Source organism: Pseudopipra pipra, chromosome 26, assembly GCF_036250125.1.
Source record: "Pseudopipra pipra isolate bDixPip1 chromosome 26, bDixPip1.hap1, whole genome shotgun sequence".
Lineage (NCBI taxonomy): Eukaryota > Metazoa > Chordata > Aves > Passeriformes > Pipridae > Pseudopipra > Pseudopipra pipra.
Genome location: NC_087574.1, coordinates 3,417,035 through 3,432,431, shown reverse-complemented (window position 1 = coordinate 3,432,431; position 15,397 = coordinate 3,417,035). Strand labels below are relative to the sequence as shown.

The 15,397-nt window shown below is 53.9% G+C and overlaps 1 protein-coding gene across 2 annotated transcripts in view; it reads right to left on the bottom strand.

Annotated features, from left to right (window-relative positions):
• The window catches only part of LOC135402934 (acid-sensing ion channel 2), a 375,830-nt gene that overhangs the window by 67,262 nt on the left and 293,171 nt on the right, over window positions 1-15,397 (bottom strand). The window contains exon 1 of one of the 2 annotated variants that reach the window (XM_064636494.1): window positions 12,902-13,456. The exons of the other annotated variant lie outside the window; for it this stretch is intronic. Coding sequence (XP_064492564.1) covers window positions 12,902-13,441 — 540 coding nt within the window. The 5' untranslated portion in view covers window positions 13,442-13,456. Of the gene's footprint in view, window positions 1-12,901; window positions 13,457-15,397 lie in introns of those variants that run through there. 2 annotated transcript variants of the gene reach the window in all.

Genomic DNA, 15,397 nt, shown 5'->3' with positions numbered 1-15,397 from the left:
CTCTGCTGAAATATGTTGGTGGATGCACAAGAACCACCAATAAACCAGGATCCAACCCCAGCCCCGGGTGCCATAAGTCATCCAAGGCTTGGAGGAGGCTTCCAGGGGGAGAATCTATGGCTGCAGACATTATTAAAAACAGAGTGATTGATGGGTTTGATATTCCAAAGCTGGTGGTGGAGGGAGCTGGGGTTCTGAGCACACAACACACCTCACACAGGAAATATTTGCAGTGTTGTTTCACAGGGAATAACTCAGGCAGGGTGAGACCTTCTGGTGGAAATGCACCCTCTGAAGGGATAAATTGTTGCATTCAGCTGAGTTTGGAGAGCAGGAGATGCTTAATTAGCACCCAGTGCAGGGAATTAGCTGGAGATCTCAACTGGAGGTGATCCCAACCTCCCCATCCCACCATCCATTATGCCAGGAGGGGAAGAAAATCGAGGGTAAAGGCTTTTTACCCCTTAGAGAATCCGCTGCTATTGCAAAATATTTGTTATAAAGTTCTGTGCACCTGGAGGGAGATGATGGTGTGTTCCAGAGGGCCCTTTCCAGCAGTTTTCCTGCTGCACAGCAAAAATCTGGCCTGTTTTCCAGGGGTTTGGACTAAATATAGGAAAGATAAAAGGTCTGAGAGAGAGGAAAGAGCCCAAGAGAAGCCCCAGGGGAGCAGGTCGGTGGCAGGGCAGTGGCTGTCCCTGAGCTGGGCAGAATTCCTGTTCTCCAGGGAGCCCCAGAGGGGTGGGAGCACAGCTGGAGTTTGCCTGGAATCTCTGTCCCACCCCATCTCCCCGCCTGCAAAAAGGGGGAAACCTCTCCCTGGCTCCTGGAGGTGATGGAGGGGGAAATTCCCAAGCCAGGCACGGGGTAGGAAAGCAGGCAGGGAGGAGAAAGCTGGAATATTTGCAGCAAGGAGGGACAGACATTCCTTTTAACCCTCAACAAGGCTTTGAAAAAATAATATAAAGCAGTGGAAACACTCACAAGCCACATTCCCTTCTAGACTGGGATAGGAAAGGACCCTCAGACCTTCCCACCATTCCTGTAACACAGCCTGGGAAATAAATCCCTGTGGAAGTGGGTACTTCCCTCCAGCACCTTGAGAAAGGGCTGAGAAGAAAAGTCAACTTAAATTTCCCTCCCAGTTTTGCAAGTGATTCCAGGCACGTTCTCCTGGGTATTTTGGTCAGTGTTTGCCCTCAGGCAGAGTGGGAGAAATCCAGGTCTCTTCCCATGGGCTGGTTAAGGACAGAGAGGACAGGGGGCTTTTCCTCTCTCTCACAAGCACAGGCAAAAGGGAATTTTCAATGTCCCATTCAAAAAAAACCAAGAGGGACAAAACCCTTGGGATCTGCACAGAGTGTCTCCCACTGGGATTGCACCTGCAGGGAGAAAAGGCAACAACTGCTTGGAATTATGAGGCTTTAAGGAGCACAAGCCCAAGTCAGAGCCTAAAGGACCTCAAGCCTCAACTCCATGGGAATGAGATGACCCTGAAGCCTCCCTTCCACCAGAAACACAGCTCAGGGTCACAGTCCCAAGCAGCAAGTCCTCCAAGAGACCCCAACTGCTCCCTGAGCAGCCTGAGAGCACATGGAGCTGTTTCTGTGGAAGGTGTCCCTGCCCAGGGCAGGGGTGGGATGGGATGAGCTTTAAGGTCCCTTCAAACCCAAACCATTCTGAGATTCCACATTTCCTCAAGCCAGGGCAGATGCCACTCAGCTTCCACCTTTCCTTTCTTTTCCTACAAGGAAAGGGTGAGAGAATTCTGATCGTTCAGCCTGGAGAAGAAAAGGCTCCAGGGAGACCTGAGAGCCCCTTCCAGGACCTAAAGGGGCTCCAGGAGAGCTGGAGAGGGACTGGGGACAAGGGATGGAGGGACAGGACACAGGGAATGGCTTCCCACTGCCAGAGGGCAGGGATAGATGGGATATTGGGAAGGAATTGTTGGCTGGGAGGGTGGGGAGGCCCTGGCACAGGTTGGGCAGAGAAGCTGTGGCTGCCCCTGGATCCCTGGAAGTGTCCAAGGCCAGGTTGGAGCAACCTGGGCTGGTGGAAGGTGTCCCTGCCCATGGCAGGGGGTGGCACTGGATGAGATTTAAGGTCCCTCCCAGCCCAAACCATTCTGGGATTCTGTGATAATAACTAAAGCAGATTTTACCCCACCCAAATTCAGAGCTCTACAGTAAAACCTGGCCCCAAACCCTGGCACAACCCTGCTGTGGTCAGTGGAGAAAGGCAAAGCAGGGAGGGAGGTACCTGTGGATGCAGGATACAGGTACAGACACACCTGAGCTGGAATAAAGCTCATTTCCACCCTAAGGCTCAGGATGGGCAGCATTCCTTGCACCCCAGCACCAGTGGAAGGTGGTGATGATCTCAAGGACTCTTCCAACCCAAACCACTCCCTGATTCCCTGATTCCATTTCTCCAGCAAATCTCTCAAAGCTCTGCCTGCTTTGGTTTGGAGCTGGAACAGCTCCAAGGCCAAGTTGTTGCCACTTTTCCTCCTGCCCACTGTGCCAGCAGACTGAGGTCCTTCCACCAGAGCAGACTGGGGGCACTGAGGCATTAAATCTAACAAAGCTCAAAGGATGAGACTGTTGATGTGAGTAACATATGCTGAGAGCCCAGAATTATTTACATGCCCACCATGAGACATTTTGGATCATAACACAAATTTATTACAAAATACAGAGTGAATTCCCCCCCCCTCCCCTCCCATGTCTCTTCCTTGGCTGCAGCTGAAGGGTTTTTAAAAGGCAAAAAGGAAAGAAACAAAAAAAACCAAACCCAAACCACAAAGGTTTCAAGCCTTTTCCAATCATATTAATGCAACTTTTTTCCCCCCACACTGGCTCCAGCGATTCCTGCCTGTGAATCACAGCTAATTGTATTATAATAGGCCATTCTTCTTGATTTAATACACCACAGGAAAATCAGGATGGGAGTGAGTGTGGTCATAAGATTAGTAACAGCTCTAGTTCTTAATTTATGTTCCCACTTTATTATTGGAAAATTTAAAGCTCAAGGGTGTTGAGGAGGATGTTTTGCTGGAGTTTGTTTTATTCCAGAAGTAAATTATAAAACTGGGGGAACAGGGGAGAGGAGCAATCACTGAAAAAAATTACAAATATCTGCTCCAACTGCATGAAATTACGGGGGGGAAAGGAAAAATAAAAAAGAGGAAGAACTCCCACAAGTGGGAAATGAATCAGCTGCATTATCTCAGGTTTGCAGCCTCAGGGATCCCCTTTTTCAGAAGGAGAGAAGAGTGTAGAGCCCTGATCTCAGAGCAGACCAAGACTGATGGGTGACTTTTGGCTCAGAGAGGGACTGGAAATTAGGGAAGGGTGAAAGAAGTGGTGAAAACGGCCAGGAAATGCAGGAAAACAGGGAATTGCAATGTAAAGCAGCCCTGGCCACACCTGCCCACGTGCTGTGAAGCCTTTTGGGGACAACACCCACCTCTGGAGCCTGATTTCTGGTTTTCAAAGCCTGGGAAACCCACTTGAGGCAGGATTTCCCCTGCCAGCCCTGAAATCAGACACCAGGACATCCCAGCACTCCTGCATCCCTGAAATCAGACACCAGGACATCCCAGCACTCCTGCATCCCTGAAATCAGACACCAGGACATCCCAGCATTCCTGCATCCCTGAAATCAGACACCAGGACATCCCAGCATTCCTGCATCCCTGAAATCAGACACCAGGACATCCCAGCACTCCTGCATCCCTGAAATCAGACACCAGGACATCCCAGCATTCCTGCATCCCTGAAATCAGACACCAGGACATCCCAGCATTCCTGCATCCCTGACATCAGACACCAGGACATCCCAGCATTCCTGCATCCCTGAAATCAGACACCAGGACATCCCAGCACTCCTGCATCCCTGAAATCAGATACCAGGACATCCCAGCACTCCTGCATCCCTGAAATCAGACACCAGGACATCCCAGCATTCCTGCATCCCTGAAATCAGATACCAGGACATCCCAGCACTCCTGCATCCCTGAAATCAGATACCAGGACATCCCAGCATTCCTGCATCCAAGCCAGGACCAGGCTGGGCTCTGCCTGCATGGAAGAGAATGGAAAATGGGACCTTGGATGGCATCCACGTGCAAAAGGTATGGACAGACAGACAGGCTCAGCCCATCCCAGGGATAAATGAGTTGGAATAACCCCCTGCAGCAGTTGTTCCATCCTGGAGGATGGAGAACTGCCCCTCCAAGGGGAGGAGAACGTGGGAATAATCCAAGAGTTTTCCTCCATCCCAGCTCGGGAGGTGGCAAATCCACAGCCAGGATGGGAAAAGCAAGTCCAAAAAGGGACAGCTCATCCCAGCTGCAATTCCACCCATCCTGCTGGGAAAAGCAGCTGCTCCTGGAGCCATCCTGAGATGCTGCAAAGCCCTGATGGCACCAGGCAATGATCCCACTGGGAATGAGCTCTGGTATCCCAGGGATTTCAGGATAAATGATGGGAAAAGCAAGCCCCAAAAGGAAAAGCTCATCTCAGATCCAACCTCACCCGTCCCACTGGGAAAAATGACTGCTCCTGGATCCAGCCCTTAGGGCACCTTGTAGCACCATGGAACACCCCCCTGGGAACAAGATCCAGGGATTTCAGGCTAAATGACAGGGTGGGAAAAGCAAGCCCCAAAAGGAAAAGCTCATCCCAGCTCCCATTTCATCCATCCCACTGGGAAAAGCAGCTGTTCCTGGAGCCAGCCCAGGATGCTGCAAAGCCCTGATGGCACCATGGAAGGATCCCACTGGGAACAAGCTCCAGCAGCCCTGGAATTTCAGGATAAATGACGTTACTCTGAACCAGACCAGAGGGAAGGGCAATCCCAGCAGTCTCAGGCTCCCAGAGCCCCTTTCACTGAGCAAACCCTCAGCAGCATCTCCCAAATATCTGGGGCCAGTGGGGAGCCCAAATCCAAAGGGTTCCCATCCTGCAGAACACCTGGATTGACTCCACCTCCCCACACCAGTGTCCTTTGGCACCCACAGACCAAGAATTCCTGTTCTTTGTCCCCCAGAATGCAGGAGATGGTCACAGATCCAATTTGCAAATATTAATTAAGCCTTCACCAAATCCCTGAGTGGTTGGTAACTGTAATTATGTCCCTAATTACGTTAATTCTGCTGTAGGGAGGTGAGTAATTATTTGGAATCTCTTCTATAACTAAAACAAACCCGTGTTGATGGTTGCACATTTAGCATGTGGGTAACCCTTATGCTGTTTCCTGATGGATGGCTCCAGAATAAATGGAAAAGGGGAAAAAAGCAGCACATAGAAAAAAAAAAAAACCACACAGGAAAGTCCTGCTAAAAATCCCTCCCATGTTTCTGCCATCGGATTCCCCTCTCCCAAACACACCCTTCCCTCCTCCCAACAAACAGCATCTGCACATCCCTACACAAGCCAAGGGATTTGGGCCATGATCCAACCCAAAAGAATCCAAAAGAAAGGGAGAAGCTCAGAGGTTTGGAGAAAGTGGGAAAAACCTCAGCAGAAGCATTTCCCCAGTGAACAGTTATTTTTCCTTTCCTGCCTCAAAAAAAACGGTTCCCAAAGTCAGGGTTGGTCTGGGCAGCACCAGGGAGTTGGGACTCCAAGATCCCTGTGAGTCCCTTCCAACTCAGGGTATTCTGTGCTAGTTTTCACCCCAAATACTTGCCCAGGTTTTGTTAAAACCACCAAGTGTGCAAAGTTTAAAGAGCTGCTGCATCTGGATCCAGGGGAATTGGGCTGCAAAGTTTGGGATGCAGCATGACCCAGCCCAGGCCTGTTCTTCCCAAATTCAGTGGGACAAGAAGCTGCAATCCTGACTCCCTGCACGGCCACACGACCCAGAGCACGTCTGTCCTCCCCAAATCCAGCAAGGAGCCCAAACTCCAAGGTCTCCTCCTGCTGCTGAGCAGTTTCTGGCCAAATCTGGAGGGAAAAAGACCCAAGTGCAGCTTCCCAGGAAGACACTGAGTCTCCAAAGGACTTGGACCTGCTGGGGCAAGTCCAGAGGAGGCCACGGAGATGCTCCAAGGGCTGGAGCCCCTCAGCTCTGGAGCCAGGCTGGGAGAGCTGGGGGGGTTCACCTGGAGAAGAGAAGGATCCAGGGAGACCTTAGAGCCCCGTCCAGACACTAAAGGGGCTCCAGGAGAGCTGGAGAGGGACTGGGGACAAGGGATGGAGGGACAGGACACAGGGAATGGCTTCCCACTGCCAGAGGGCAGGGAGAGATGGGAGACTGGGAAGAAATTCTTCCCTGTGAGGGTGGGGAGGCCCTGGCACAGGTTGCCCAGAGAAGCTGTGGCTGCCCCTGGATCCCTGGAAGTGTCCAAGGCCAGGTTGGATGGGGCTTGGAGCAACCTGGGCTGGTGGAAGGTGTCCCTGCCCATGGCAGGGGGTGGCACTGGATGGGCTTTGAGGTCCCTTCCAGCCCAAACCAGTCCATGTTTCCCTGATCCTCCTCCCCACACACTCGCAGCACTACCCAGAAACAAAGACCTATAAAACCATAAAATATAAAGAACCTCATTTTTTTTTTTAATGTTCCAAAATGAGCAGGACAAAGCAAATCCCCCTGAACACCCTCATCCTCCAGAGCCTGGGGAGTTCCCAGCCAGACCCTGGGCAGCACATTTTCCCCATCAGCTTGAAAAATTCCCCCCTGGCTTTCCCAGAGTGGTGGATTGATGGAGCTGGGAGCTGTTAGTGCTGACCCAGCAGGGAGGCACATTCCTCACAACACTTTTGTGCCAGCCTTTAAAACCCAATGTCATTTTTCAAATTAAAAACAACGAAAAAAAAAGAAAATAGAGGTAAAAGTCTGAGAAGCTTTGCTGGAACCAAACTGATCCTCCCCAAAGCAGGAAAGGGCTGCTCCAGGGCTGTTCCCCACAGCCTGCTCCCAACTGGAGACCAACTGGGCAGGTTCCTCTCCATCCTCACCCTTGAAACCTGTCTCTGCTCCACCCCAAACACATCCTCATTAAAAACCACCTCCTCAAAGAGCCTCATCCAGCTTGGCCACTCTCCTTTGGTCCTGCCTCCCAAATCCATCCCAGATGTAACCTCTCTGCCTGCCATAATCCTCCAGGCTCTCCTCAGATTGGCAATATATTTTCAATATATATTTTTTTGCCTTTCAAGAAGATGCTCCACAGATTAGAGGGTGGAAAAATACAGTTTTGTGACAACTGCATAGTGACCAATGGAAACTGTTTTCCTCCTGGCAGGATCCTGGTTTGCACTGTGTGGAAAGGTACCAGTAAAAACCTGTTTGAACAAGAATTGGCCCAAAATGTTCCAGCAGAAGAGTTTTCAAAGCATCTCCATTTTTTTTTCGAGTGGAAAATAACATTATTAGAGGGGTCTGCTTTGCCTGGTGAAGGTGAAAAGTCAAGGTGACAGCAAAGCAAAGCTTTCTCAGAGATTTTAAATTAAAAGTTCTCACACCTATTAAAAAAATCAAGTCACACCAAGTCCCCCAGGAGATGGGAGCTCTGAATCCCAACCAGACCTAACCCACCTCCTGAAGGTCAGGAGTGAGGAGAACCAGCCCCTGCCCAAATCCAGCATTCACCTTCTCTCCACCAGATGCCAAGAGGAGTGATGTGCTTTGGCAAATGGCCACACAGCAATTCCAGGGGCTAATTCCAACCCCAGGAACCAGAAATAGTGATATATCAACCCTTCTCAACAACCTGGGTCGCTGCCAAGCCTACCTGAATTCCCTCCCAGCTCCACACCCACCTCCCCTCTCAGCTGATCCCGTCCCATCCCTCCACTCCAAGCTCATGGCAAACATTCCTCCCATCCAGCTGCAGCCCTGAGCTGACATTCTCCCTCTGGTGCTCTGCTGATGTGGTCCACCAGGCCCCTCAGACAGCATAAATTAGGCTGTCTGCAGCCAAAAAATATAATAATAAAGAGAATTTGGGGACCACATTCCAGCCACATCCCATTTCGGGCTCCCAAATCCAGCCCTGCACGGCTGCTGAAGGAGCTGCTGCTCCACAGGCACCAAGTTCCCAAATTAAACGAGGTGAGAGAAGAATCCCACAGCCCCAGACTGTGGCTGCTGCCCAGCTTTTCTTGCTCCATGATTTCTTTGGGATCTCCAACACCCTCCAGAGCCAACCTGCCTGGGCAGGGCAAGGGCAGCACCCACCTCCTCGTGCCCACTCAGGACCCAGCAACTCGGTGCCAATCTCATCCCAATTTGCATTCCCCAGCCCAACTGCTCCCCAAATCACCTCAACAACAACCCCTGCAGGGAAACAAGAATATCCACCCTCAGTTGACCCCAAAATACATTAAATCACCCCAAAAGCTCCTTTGGACCAGCCCATTTTTCACAGCAGGCAGCACTTGGCACAGCTCAGCCCTAATTCCTGCTCAGATTCTTTGCCATGAACAGAAAATTAGCAATATTGCTGCATGTTGCTGCAGGCTGGTGGGGAGAGCACGGAATTGGCACCAGGATGAATCCAACTGGCTCCGCTCACAGTTCCCTTAGGTGGCAGCTGGACAATTTGGGGATTTTTTATTTATATTTAAAGCTTCAGCCCCACATCAGCATCATTAAACACAACCCACTTCCCTTCCAAAAGCGCCACCGAGCCAGAGTTATGTTTGGAACTGGTGCTAAAAATAAGTGGTTAAAATAAAAAATATTAGGGAATAAGGGTGTAAAAAGGAATTGGGGAAAACAGTCGAGCGAGGAAAATCCCCAAATAACCAAACCCACACATACACACACTGAAATTACTGTGCAATTCCTTCTGGTGCTGGTAAATAAGGTGCCTGCAGCCATTCCAAGCTTTGGTCTGTCCAAGCTGGAGGCAAGAGTTTCCATCTGCTGTCACAGCAAACCCGGTGCTGAAATGCCTCATTAATTCAGTGTGATGGGGGTCAGCTTCACCCTGGACACTGCTGGATATAAGGTGGGGAAACAGCAAAATTACAGCCTCCACCTGGGGAATATTTGAGGAATATTCCTAATATTTTTAGCCAAACATTCAGCAATATTTTTAAAAAGCAGCAAAGCAGCACCCGGGTCTCTGTGGAACTGCTACCCCTGAAGTCCGGGGTATAAATACAATATTTATAAACACGATATTTATAAATACAATATTTATAGATACAGTTGTTTAACAAAACAATAACTAGGGAGCAAATAAAAGCACTACCAGGTACTGACTGCAGAGCCTTCAGCAGGGCTTGTTTCACTGAGGAGGGAGACCAAAAACCTGCCACCCCTGCCAGCAAAGCCCCTCTCTCCCCTCCCAGCTTCCCAGGCAGAGCCACAGGTGACAAGTTTGATTTGGGGAGTTCTTAAATCAGGATGAGATAATTAGCCCAACATCCCATCCCATTAACAGAGCCCAAGGTGCTGGATGCATTAATGGCTTTCTCAGAATGAAAAATAATAAAGAGAAAGAAATCAATAAGCAAAGGACAGGGCGACCAAGATAAATATTTTGGAGACAACGAGTTCAGCAGAATAAATCAACACCCAAATCCAAGTGATGCAGAGCAAAGCAACTGTCCACTTAATCCTGATGCTCAGATACAGACAGATGGGGCCATTCCTGCAAGGGAAAGCAAATTCCATCCTTAATCATTAAACTGCCCAGTTCTGACAGTTTTATATCGGAAATTGGAAGAAGTTTCTCAAGGGCACAAACTGCTGAGTGGTTCCTGCCCTTGGAACCAGGGAATAACGTGCTCAGGGGCCTGGAACAACCTGGGCTGATGGAAGGTGTCCCTGCCCATGGCAGGGGGTGGCACTGGATGGGCTTTAAGGTCCCTTCCAACCCCAACCATTCCATGATTCTGGGATAACCACTGTCTCAGGCCAAGCTTTAGTTCCAGCCTATGGAAATAAGGAAAGCCACACTGTACAGAGCCAACAAACCCCTCCTTGCCCAAGGCAAGAAAATAATTCAATCCTGAGTCATAAATCAGCTAAAAGCCACTGAATCATTGCAGCCCTGCAGCCCTGAGCCCACGGGTCAGTGCTCCCCCTGGATTTACACACATGAAGGAAGAAAAAAGTGACACCACCTCCACGTGGTGGGTTTGCTGGGCTTGTTCTCAAGTGACCCTTTTCTTCTTCATGTCACCCAGGGGCAAATCCCACCATACCCTAAAGGTCTAAATGAGCCAGAAGGAGAGGGAATCTCTTGTATGAGATGCACTAACAGAGTTGGAAGGGATAAAAGGAGAGCAGCTCCCTCCTCCAGAGCCTTTTCTTCTGCTTCAGATCTAAGCAAGGACTTGTTTGCTCAGAACCACGTCTGGTTTGGGTTTTTGGTGTGCTGAAAGCTCACCTCACTCTCATCTCTTCAGACAGAAAATGCTCTTTGAGCATCTGAGCAGATATAAAAGCAGCAAAATACTCTTTACACCATCACTTATTCCCTTTGCACTTGATCCTTCTCCCACGTTTCGCTTCACATCTGTGCCCAGTTCAAACTGCACGATTTTCTTGCCTCTCCTTGGTGTTATTTCCTCCCAGCTCGGGGAGGAAAAGCAGAAGCTTCAAGGAACCCAGACCCAAGGGGATTCATGGGGCTGCCCAAGGCTCAGCCCTCACAGCAAACCCCAAACCCTGGGTCTGGTACCTCCATCCCCCAGGACACGTCCCAGGCAGTGAGATCCCACCACCACGAGCTCTCTGGACACGCACCAGACCCCGGAGAAGTTGTTCCCAGCATCTCCCCAGGAAACACCTCTCTTTGCTAGGGCTTCACAGGTGGAAAAGCTCCTCAGCCTCTACTCAAGGACAACACAGAGGTCACTCTCTTCTGCTCTAAAGCAGAGAGGAGGGAGGACGTGCTGTGATGGAGGGAGTTGTCACCAACCCCCCCTCACCCTTCATGCAGCAACCTGGGGCAGGGAGGGCACATCCAGCTGTTTCCTGGCACAGGGGTTCCCATCTCCCTCCAGCCTGGTGTGTCCCTGGGGCCACAAAACCCTGGGGATGGGAGGAAGAGGGAGAAAATTCCCCTGTATTTTTCCCCTTTCCTCAGCTGAGTGACTCCCTGTGCCAGGGGTGCCAGGAGGGATGGGGAGGTCCCCGAGCGCTGTGAGCTCCCAAAAAGCTCTCAGGGCTCACACAGCCCCATTCCCACCCTCCAGAGGCAGCTTCTTGGACCTCTGCAGGGTGGCTGGAGAAGACCCCCTTCATCAGCCCACCTTGGGGCCACAAAACAGCTGCTGCAGAGCAGGGGGTGACCAGTTACACCAACCCTGAACTCCTGCACCGCTCCCCTCGCCCACGTCACTCCAAAACAGCACTCCAGGATTTACGTTTCCTGGGACAACGTGGAGCACACTGCAGGGAAGAGTTCAATAAAACCTGCAGGCAGGCCCTGCTGACGACTGGCAAACATCATCACACTTGTACCTGGGAACTGGGAGAGGGAGGCAGCTTTTCACTCACCACCCACTGCCTATTATTCCCAAATTGCCTTATGCCACCAGTTTACAGCCTTGTCCTGCTAGAGAGGATCTGTCTTGATATGCCATTTTACTTGTCTTTTTTTTTTGTTGTTGTTTAAATTGTGCCGTTTCTGCTCCTCTTTGCAGCAGCATATGCTCACTCCACACTCCCGGGCAGCTCACTTCATCCCGCAGGGATTCTCTCTCTCTCCTCCCCTTTACGATTTAGCAGCCAGCTGGGCTGATGTGACAAGTCCAAAGAGACAATTCCGTTTGATTTTCAGGCTGCACCTCCGGCAGCACTTACAGCCCAGGGAATTCAGCTCCTCTCCCGCGTGTGGAGCAGCACCGGCTCACACTGGTTATCTCTCCCCACAGACAGCAGCACCACTAACAGCAGCAGGAGTATTTAATCACAGCCTACACCTCTCTCTCCCGGATATCTGCAGAGATTAGAGGAGCAGAATATTCCAGCACAATAAACACCCGGCTGCTATCAATGAAAAGGTCCTTCAAGTGAGTCTGGTTTCAGTCTCACCTAGAGCGATTCGGTGTCTCCTCTTATCGCACCGCAGCTCGCCAACAGCCCTACGGGAATTTTTCCAAGCTGAGAGACTCCCCGTGGTTTGTAAAACACCGCCCTGAGTTACGGGAGTCGATCCCACGGGCGAGTCCCTGCCGGGCGCCCCGGGGCTCACGCACCTTGCGGGAGGTGAAGGGCAGCTCCAATTAGCAAAACTCATCATTTCAAACCACATCACGCTGCACAACCCGCGCGGCCGCGCAGGGGGCAGCTCAGCCGACTCCCGGGAATGCACCGGGAGCAAAAGGAGCAGGAACCGGACACCATCAAACCCCAGTGCTGGGTCTGACCCGCTCCTACAGCCAGAGCGCACTTGGGGCAACTTGGCTTCCCAGCCGGAGGTGGGAAAAGTCCAGAGGCAACTATGCTGGGAGCAACAGGGAAAATGGGGCGGAACTAGCTGGGATGGCAACGGAATTTTAAATTTTTTAATTAAAAACTAAGGGAGCAGCCAGCCCCTCACACCCACCGCTGACGGCCAGGGAGAGTCACCCTTAGACCGGGGAGAGTCACTCCTGGACCAGAGAGCATCAGCTTCGGTCCGGAGGAGAAGTGAGCGTTCAGGGGCACGGCTCCGCGGGCAGAGCTTCCCAGGGGGGTCCGAGGAGCTCCGGGGGCAGTGGGTGCCCTGCCCGACCGCGCGGGGACCTGCCGGGACCCCCCCGGGACCCGCCACGACCCCGCAACGCCCCGAGCGGCGGCACCGTGGGAAAACACGCGGCCAGCGAGCCGGGAGCGACGCGGGGATGGGGGGGGACACGGACCCGGAGCGAGAGGAACCAGGGTCACCAGACGGAATGAATGGGGGGGTGCCCGGACCGAGAGGAACCGGGGGCTCCCCGCGCGCACTCACCGCGGAGAAGTTGTGCGGCCCGCAGAGCTCGCCGCGGTACTTGCAGGAGAGCAGCATGTCCTCCAGCTGGTGGCCCAGGCGGTCCATGAACTCGGCGCTGATGCCCTCGTAGTGCCGGGGCGGCAGAAAGAGGCGGAAATCGGCGAGCTTGGCGAACCAGCGGAGCCGCGCCTCGTCGCCGCGCAGCAGCTCGGTGAGCAGCGGGCGGGCGGTGCGGTTGGGCAGCAGCAGCCCCAGCCAGTGCCCCGCGTAGTACAAATCCCCCTTGGAGAGGCGGGGGAAGCGCAGCGGGTTGTTGTTGCAGAGGGTGACGGCGGGGAAGGGCAGCTGGCGGCTCCACTCGGTGCGCACGCGGGTGTGCGAGGGGAAGGCGAGCCAGTGCAGCAGGCGGTCGGAGGACCAGGCCAGCAGCAAGCCGAGCGCCGTGCAGAAGGCGAGCACCCAGAGAGCCCGGCGCGCCGGCGCCGCCCGCCCCGAGCACATGTGCCGCAGCCCGTGCAGCCGAGTGCGCAGCGCCGGCGCCCCGCGCCCCCGCGCCATGGGCGCTCCCCGCCGCCGGGGGCTCAGCGCCGCCGCGCCATCCCCGCGCCCCCCCCGCCCGCGGCCCCGAGCGGCGGGGGCGGCAGCGCCCGCGGCCCCGCCACCGAGCAGCAGTTCCGGCAGCGCGGCATGCCGGGCCCCGCCGCCTCCCGCACCCCCGCGGGGGGCAGCGGGGCGGCCCCCGCCGCGATCCGCCCGCGCCTGCCCGCCCGCCTCGCCTGCCTGCCTGCCTGCCTGCCTGCCTGCCTGCCTTCCCCCCCCGGGCCGTGCCCGCCCGCGCCGCTCACATGCTGCGGCGCCGCGCCCCGCCCGCACCGGGATGCTCCGCGCCCGCCGGGTTCCCCCCCGCGGGTTTCCCCGCCGCTCGCCCGCTTCCCCCGGTTCTGGCTTCCCGGCGCCCGCTCGCTGCGGGACAAACCCCCCCCTTCCCCTCTTCGCGCCCGGTGTCGCCCGATGCGGGACCTACCCCCGGCCCGCGCCCGCCCGCCCCGCGCTCCGCCGGCCCCGCGCTCCCATCCCGCGCTCCGCCGGCGAGGAGGAGGAGGAGGAGGAAGAGGAGGAGGAGGAGGTGGAAGAAGAAGAGCGGGGCGAAGCTTTGCGAGGTGCCAGTCCCGGCCGCGGTGGCAGCCCCGCCGCTCGGCACAAGCCGCGCTCGGGAGGCGGAGGGAAGGAGGGAGGGATGCTCGGCCCCGATCGCGCCGCTGCTTCACCGGAGTAGCCCCCCCTACTCCTCCTCCTCCTCCTCCACCCCCGCGTTATCCCCCGGCGGAGCCGCCGCCGCCCCCTCCTCTCCCCGCTCCCTCCTCTCTCCTCCAGCAGGAGTTTGTTTTTCTGCTTTTCAGCATCCCCGGGGGAAAACATGATATCACGGAGCCAGGCAAAGCCTCGGGAAACGCAGGCGAGCTTTGCAGCCTGCTCTGGGTAGCCGCTGCTTTCTGGGCGAAGGGGGTGATTGCTTGGGGCGGAGGGTCTTTTGGCTTTTTGGTCTCCGTGGCGAAGCTGCTCCGAGCTCCTCCACTCCCGTGAAATGAGTGGGATCAGCGAGAAACGCATTCAGCGAAGTATCACCCCCTGACCCCGGCTCTCGCTGCCCTTTGCCCACCTCACGCCGAGCCTGGAGAGCCCTTTGGGGTCAGATGCTCCTTTTGCCCTGCATCGGACACTCAAAAAAAGCCCCTTTTCCCCAACACCTTGCGAGAGGGAATAACTTGGGATATAGGCTGGCATCTCCCCGGGTTTGCTCAGCTCGGCTCTCTGGAAGCCGCTGCCTTTACCTTCATTTTGCTTTCAAACAGTAGCAAGAAACATTCCTCTAATTGTGTCCAATTAAGCTGTAAGTGCCGGTAACTGCTTTGAATCCCCTCTGATTTTTTTTCCTTTCCCTCTGAATTCGTTTTCCATGTGCATTTCGAGCCGTATATTTTTACCCAATAGATGGAGTTGTTCCAGCCTGGTTATCTCCAGCCTCTCCCGGAGAGTTGCTTTTTTTTTATTGTGGCAAAGCTGCAAAACGTGCAGCAAACCCTGACTTGGTGGCAAGCCGTCCCCAAAATCCTGCTCCTGGCTCTGGGATCATGGGGAAAAACGGGATTGAGGGGCCTGAGCTTGTGCCCTGCAGATATAGGGGTGGTGGCAGCAGCGATTTGCACGAACTCGATGCGGGCTCAGCTTTACGCCCTCAGATAACTTCGCTGCTTTGCAGTGCTCGTATCTACACCCGGCGGGGCTTTTCCCATTTCTTAGCGCCGCTAATAAACATCAAAACCTTTCCAACCCCCAGGCACGGCCGTGACCTTTTGTAAAGCGAACGGGGAAAGGGCAGAAGTTCCAATATCCATTCCAACGCGATCTCTGGTCGCTCCCATTCACTCTCTCCCCCTCCTTTCCGAGCCACCTCAGCTTTATTTTTTTTTTTTTCTTTTCCTGCCGCCTGTTGAAACCAGTGGGAGTTTTTCC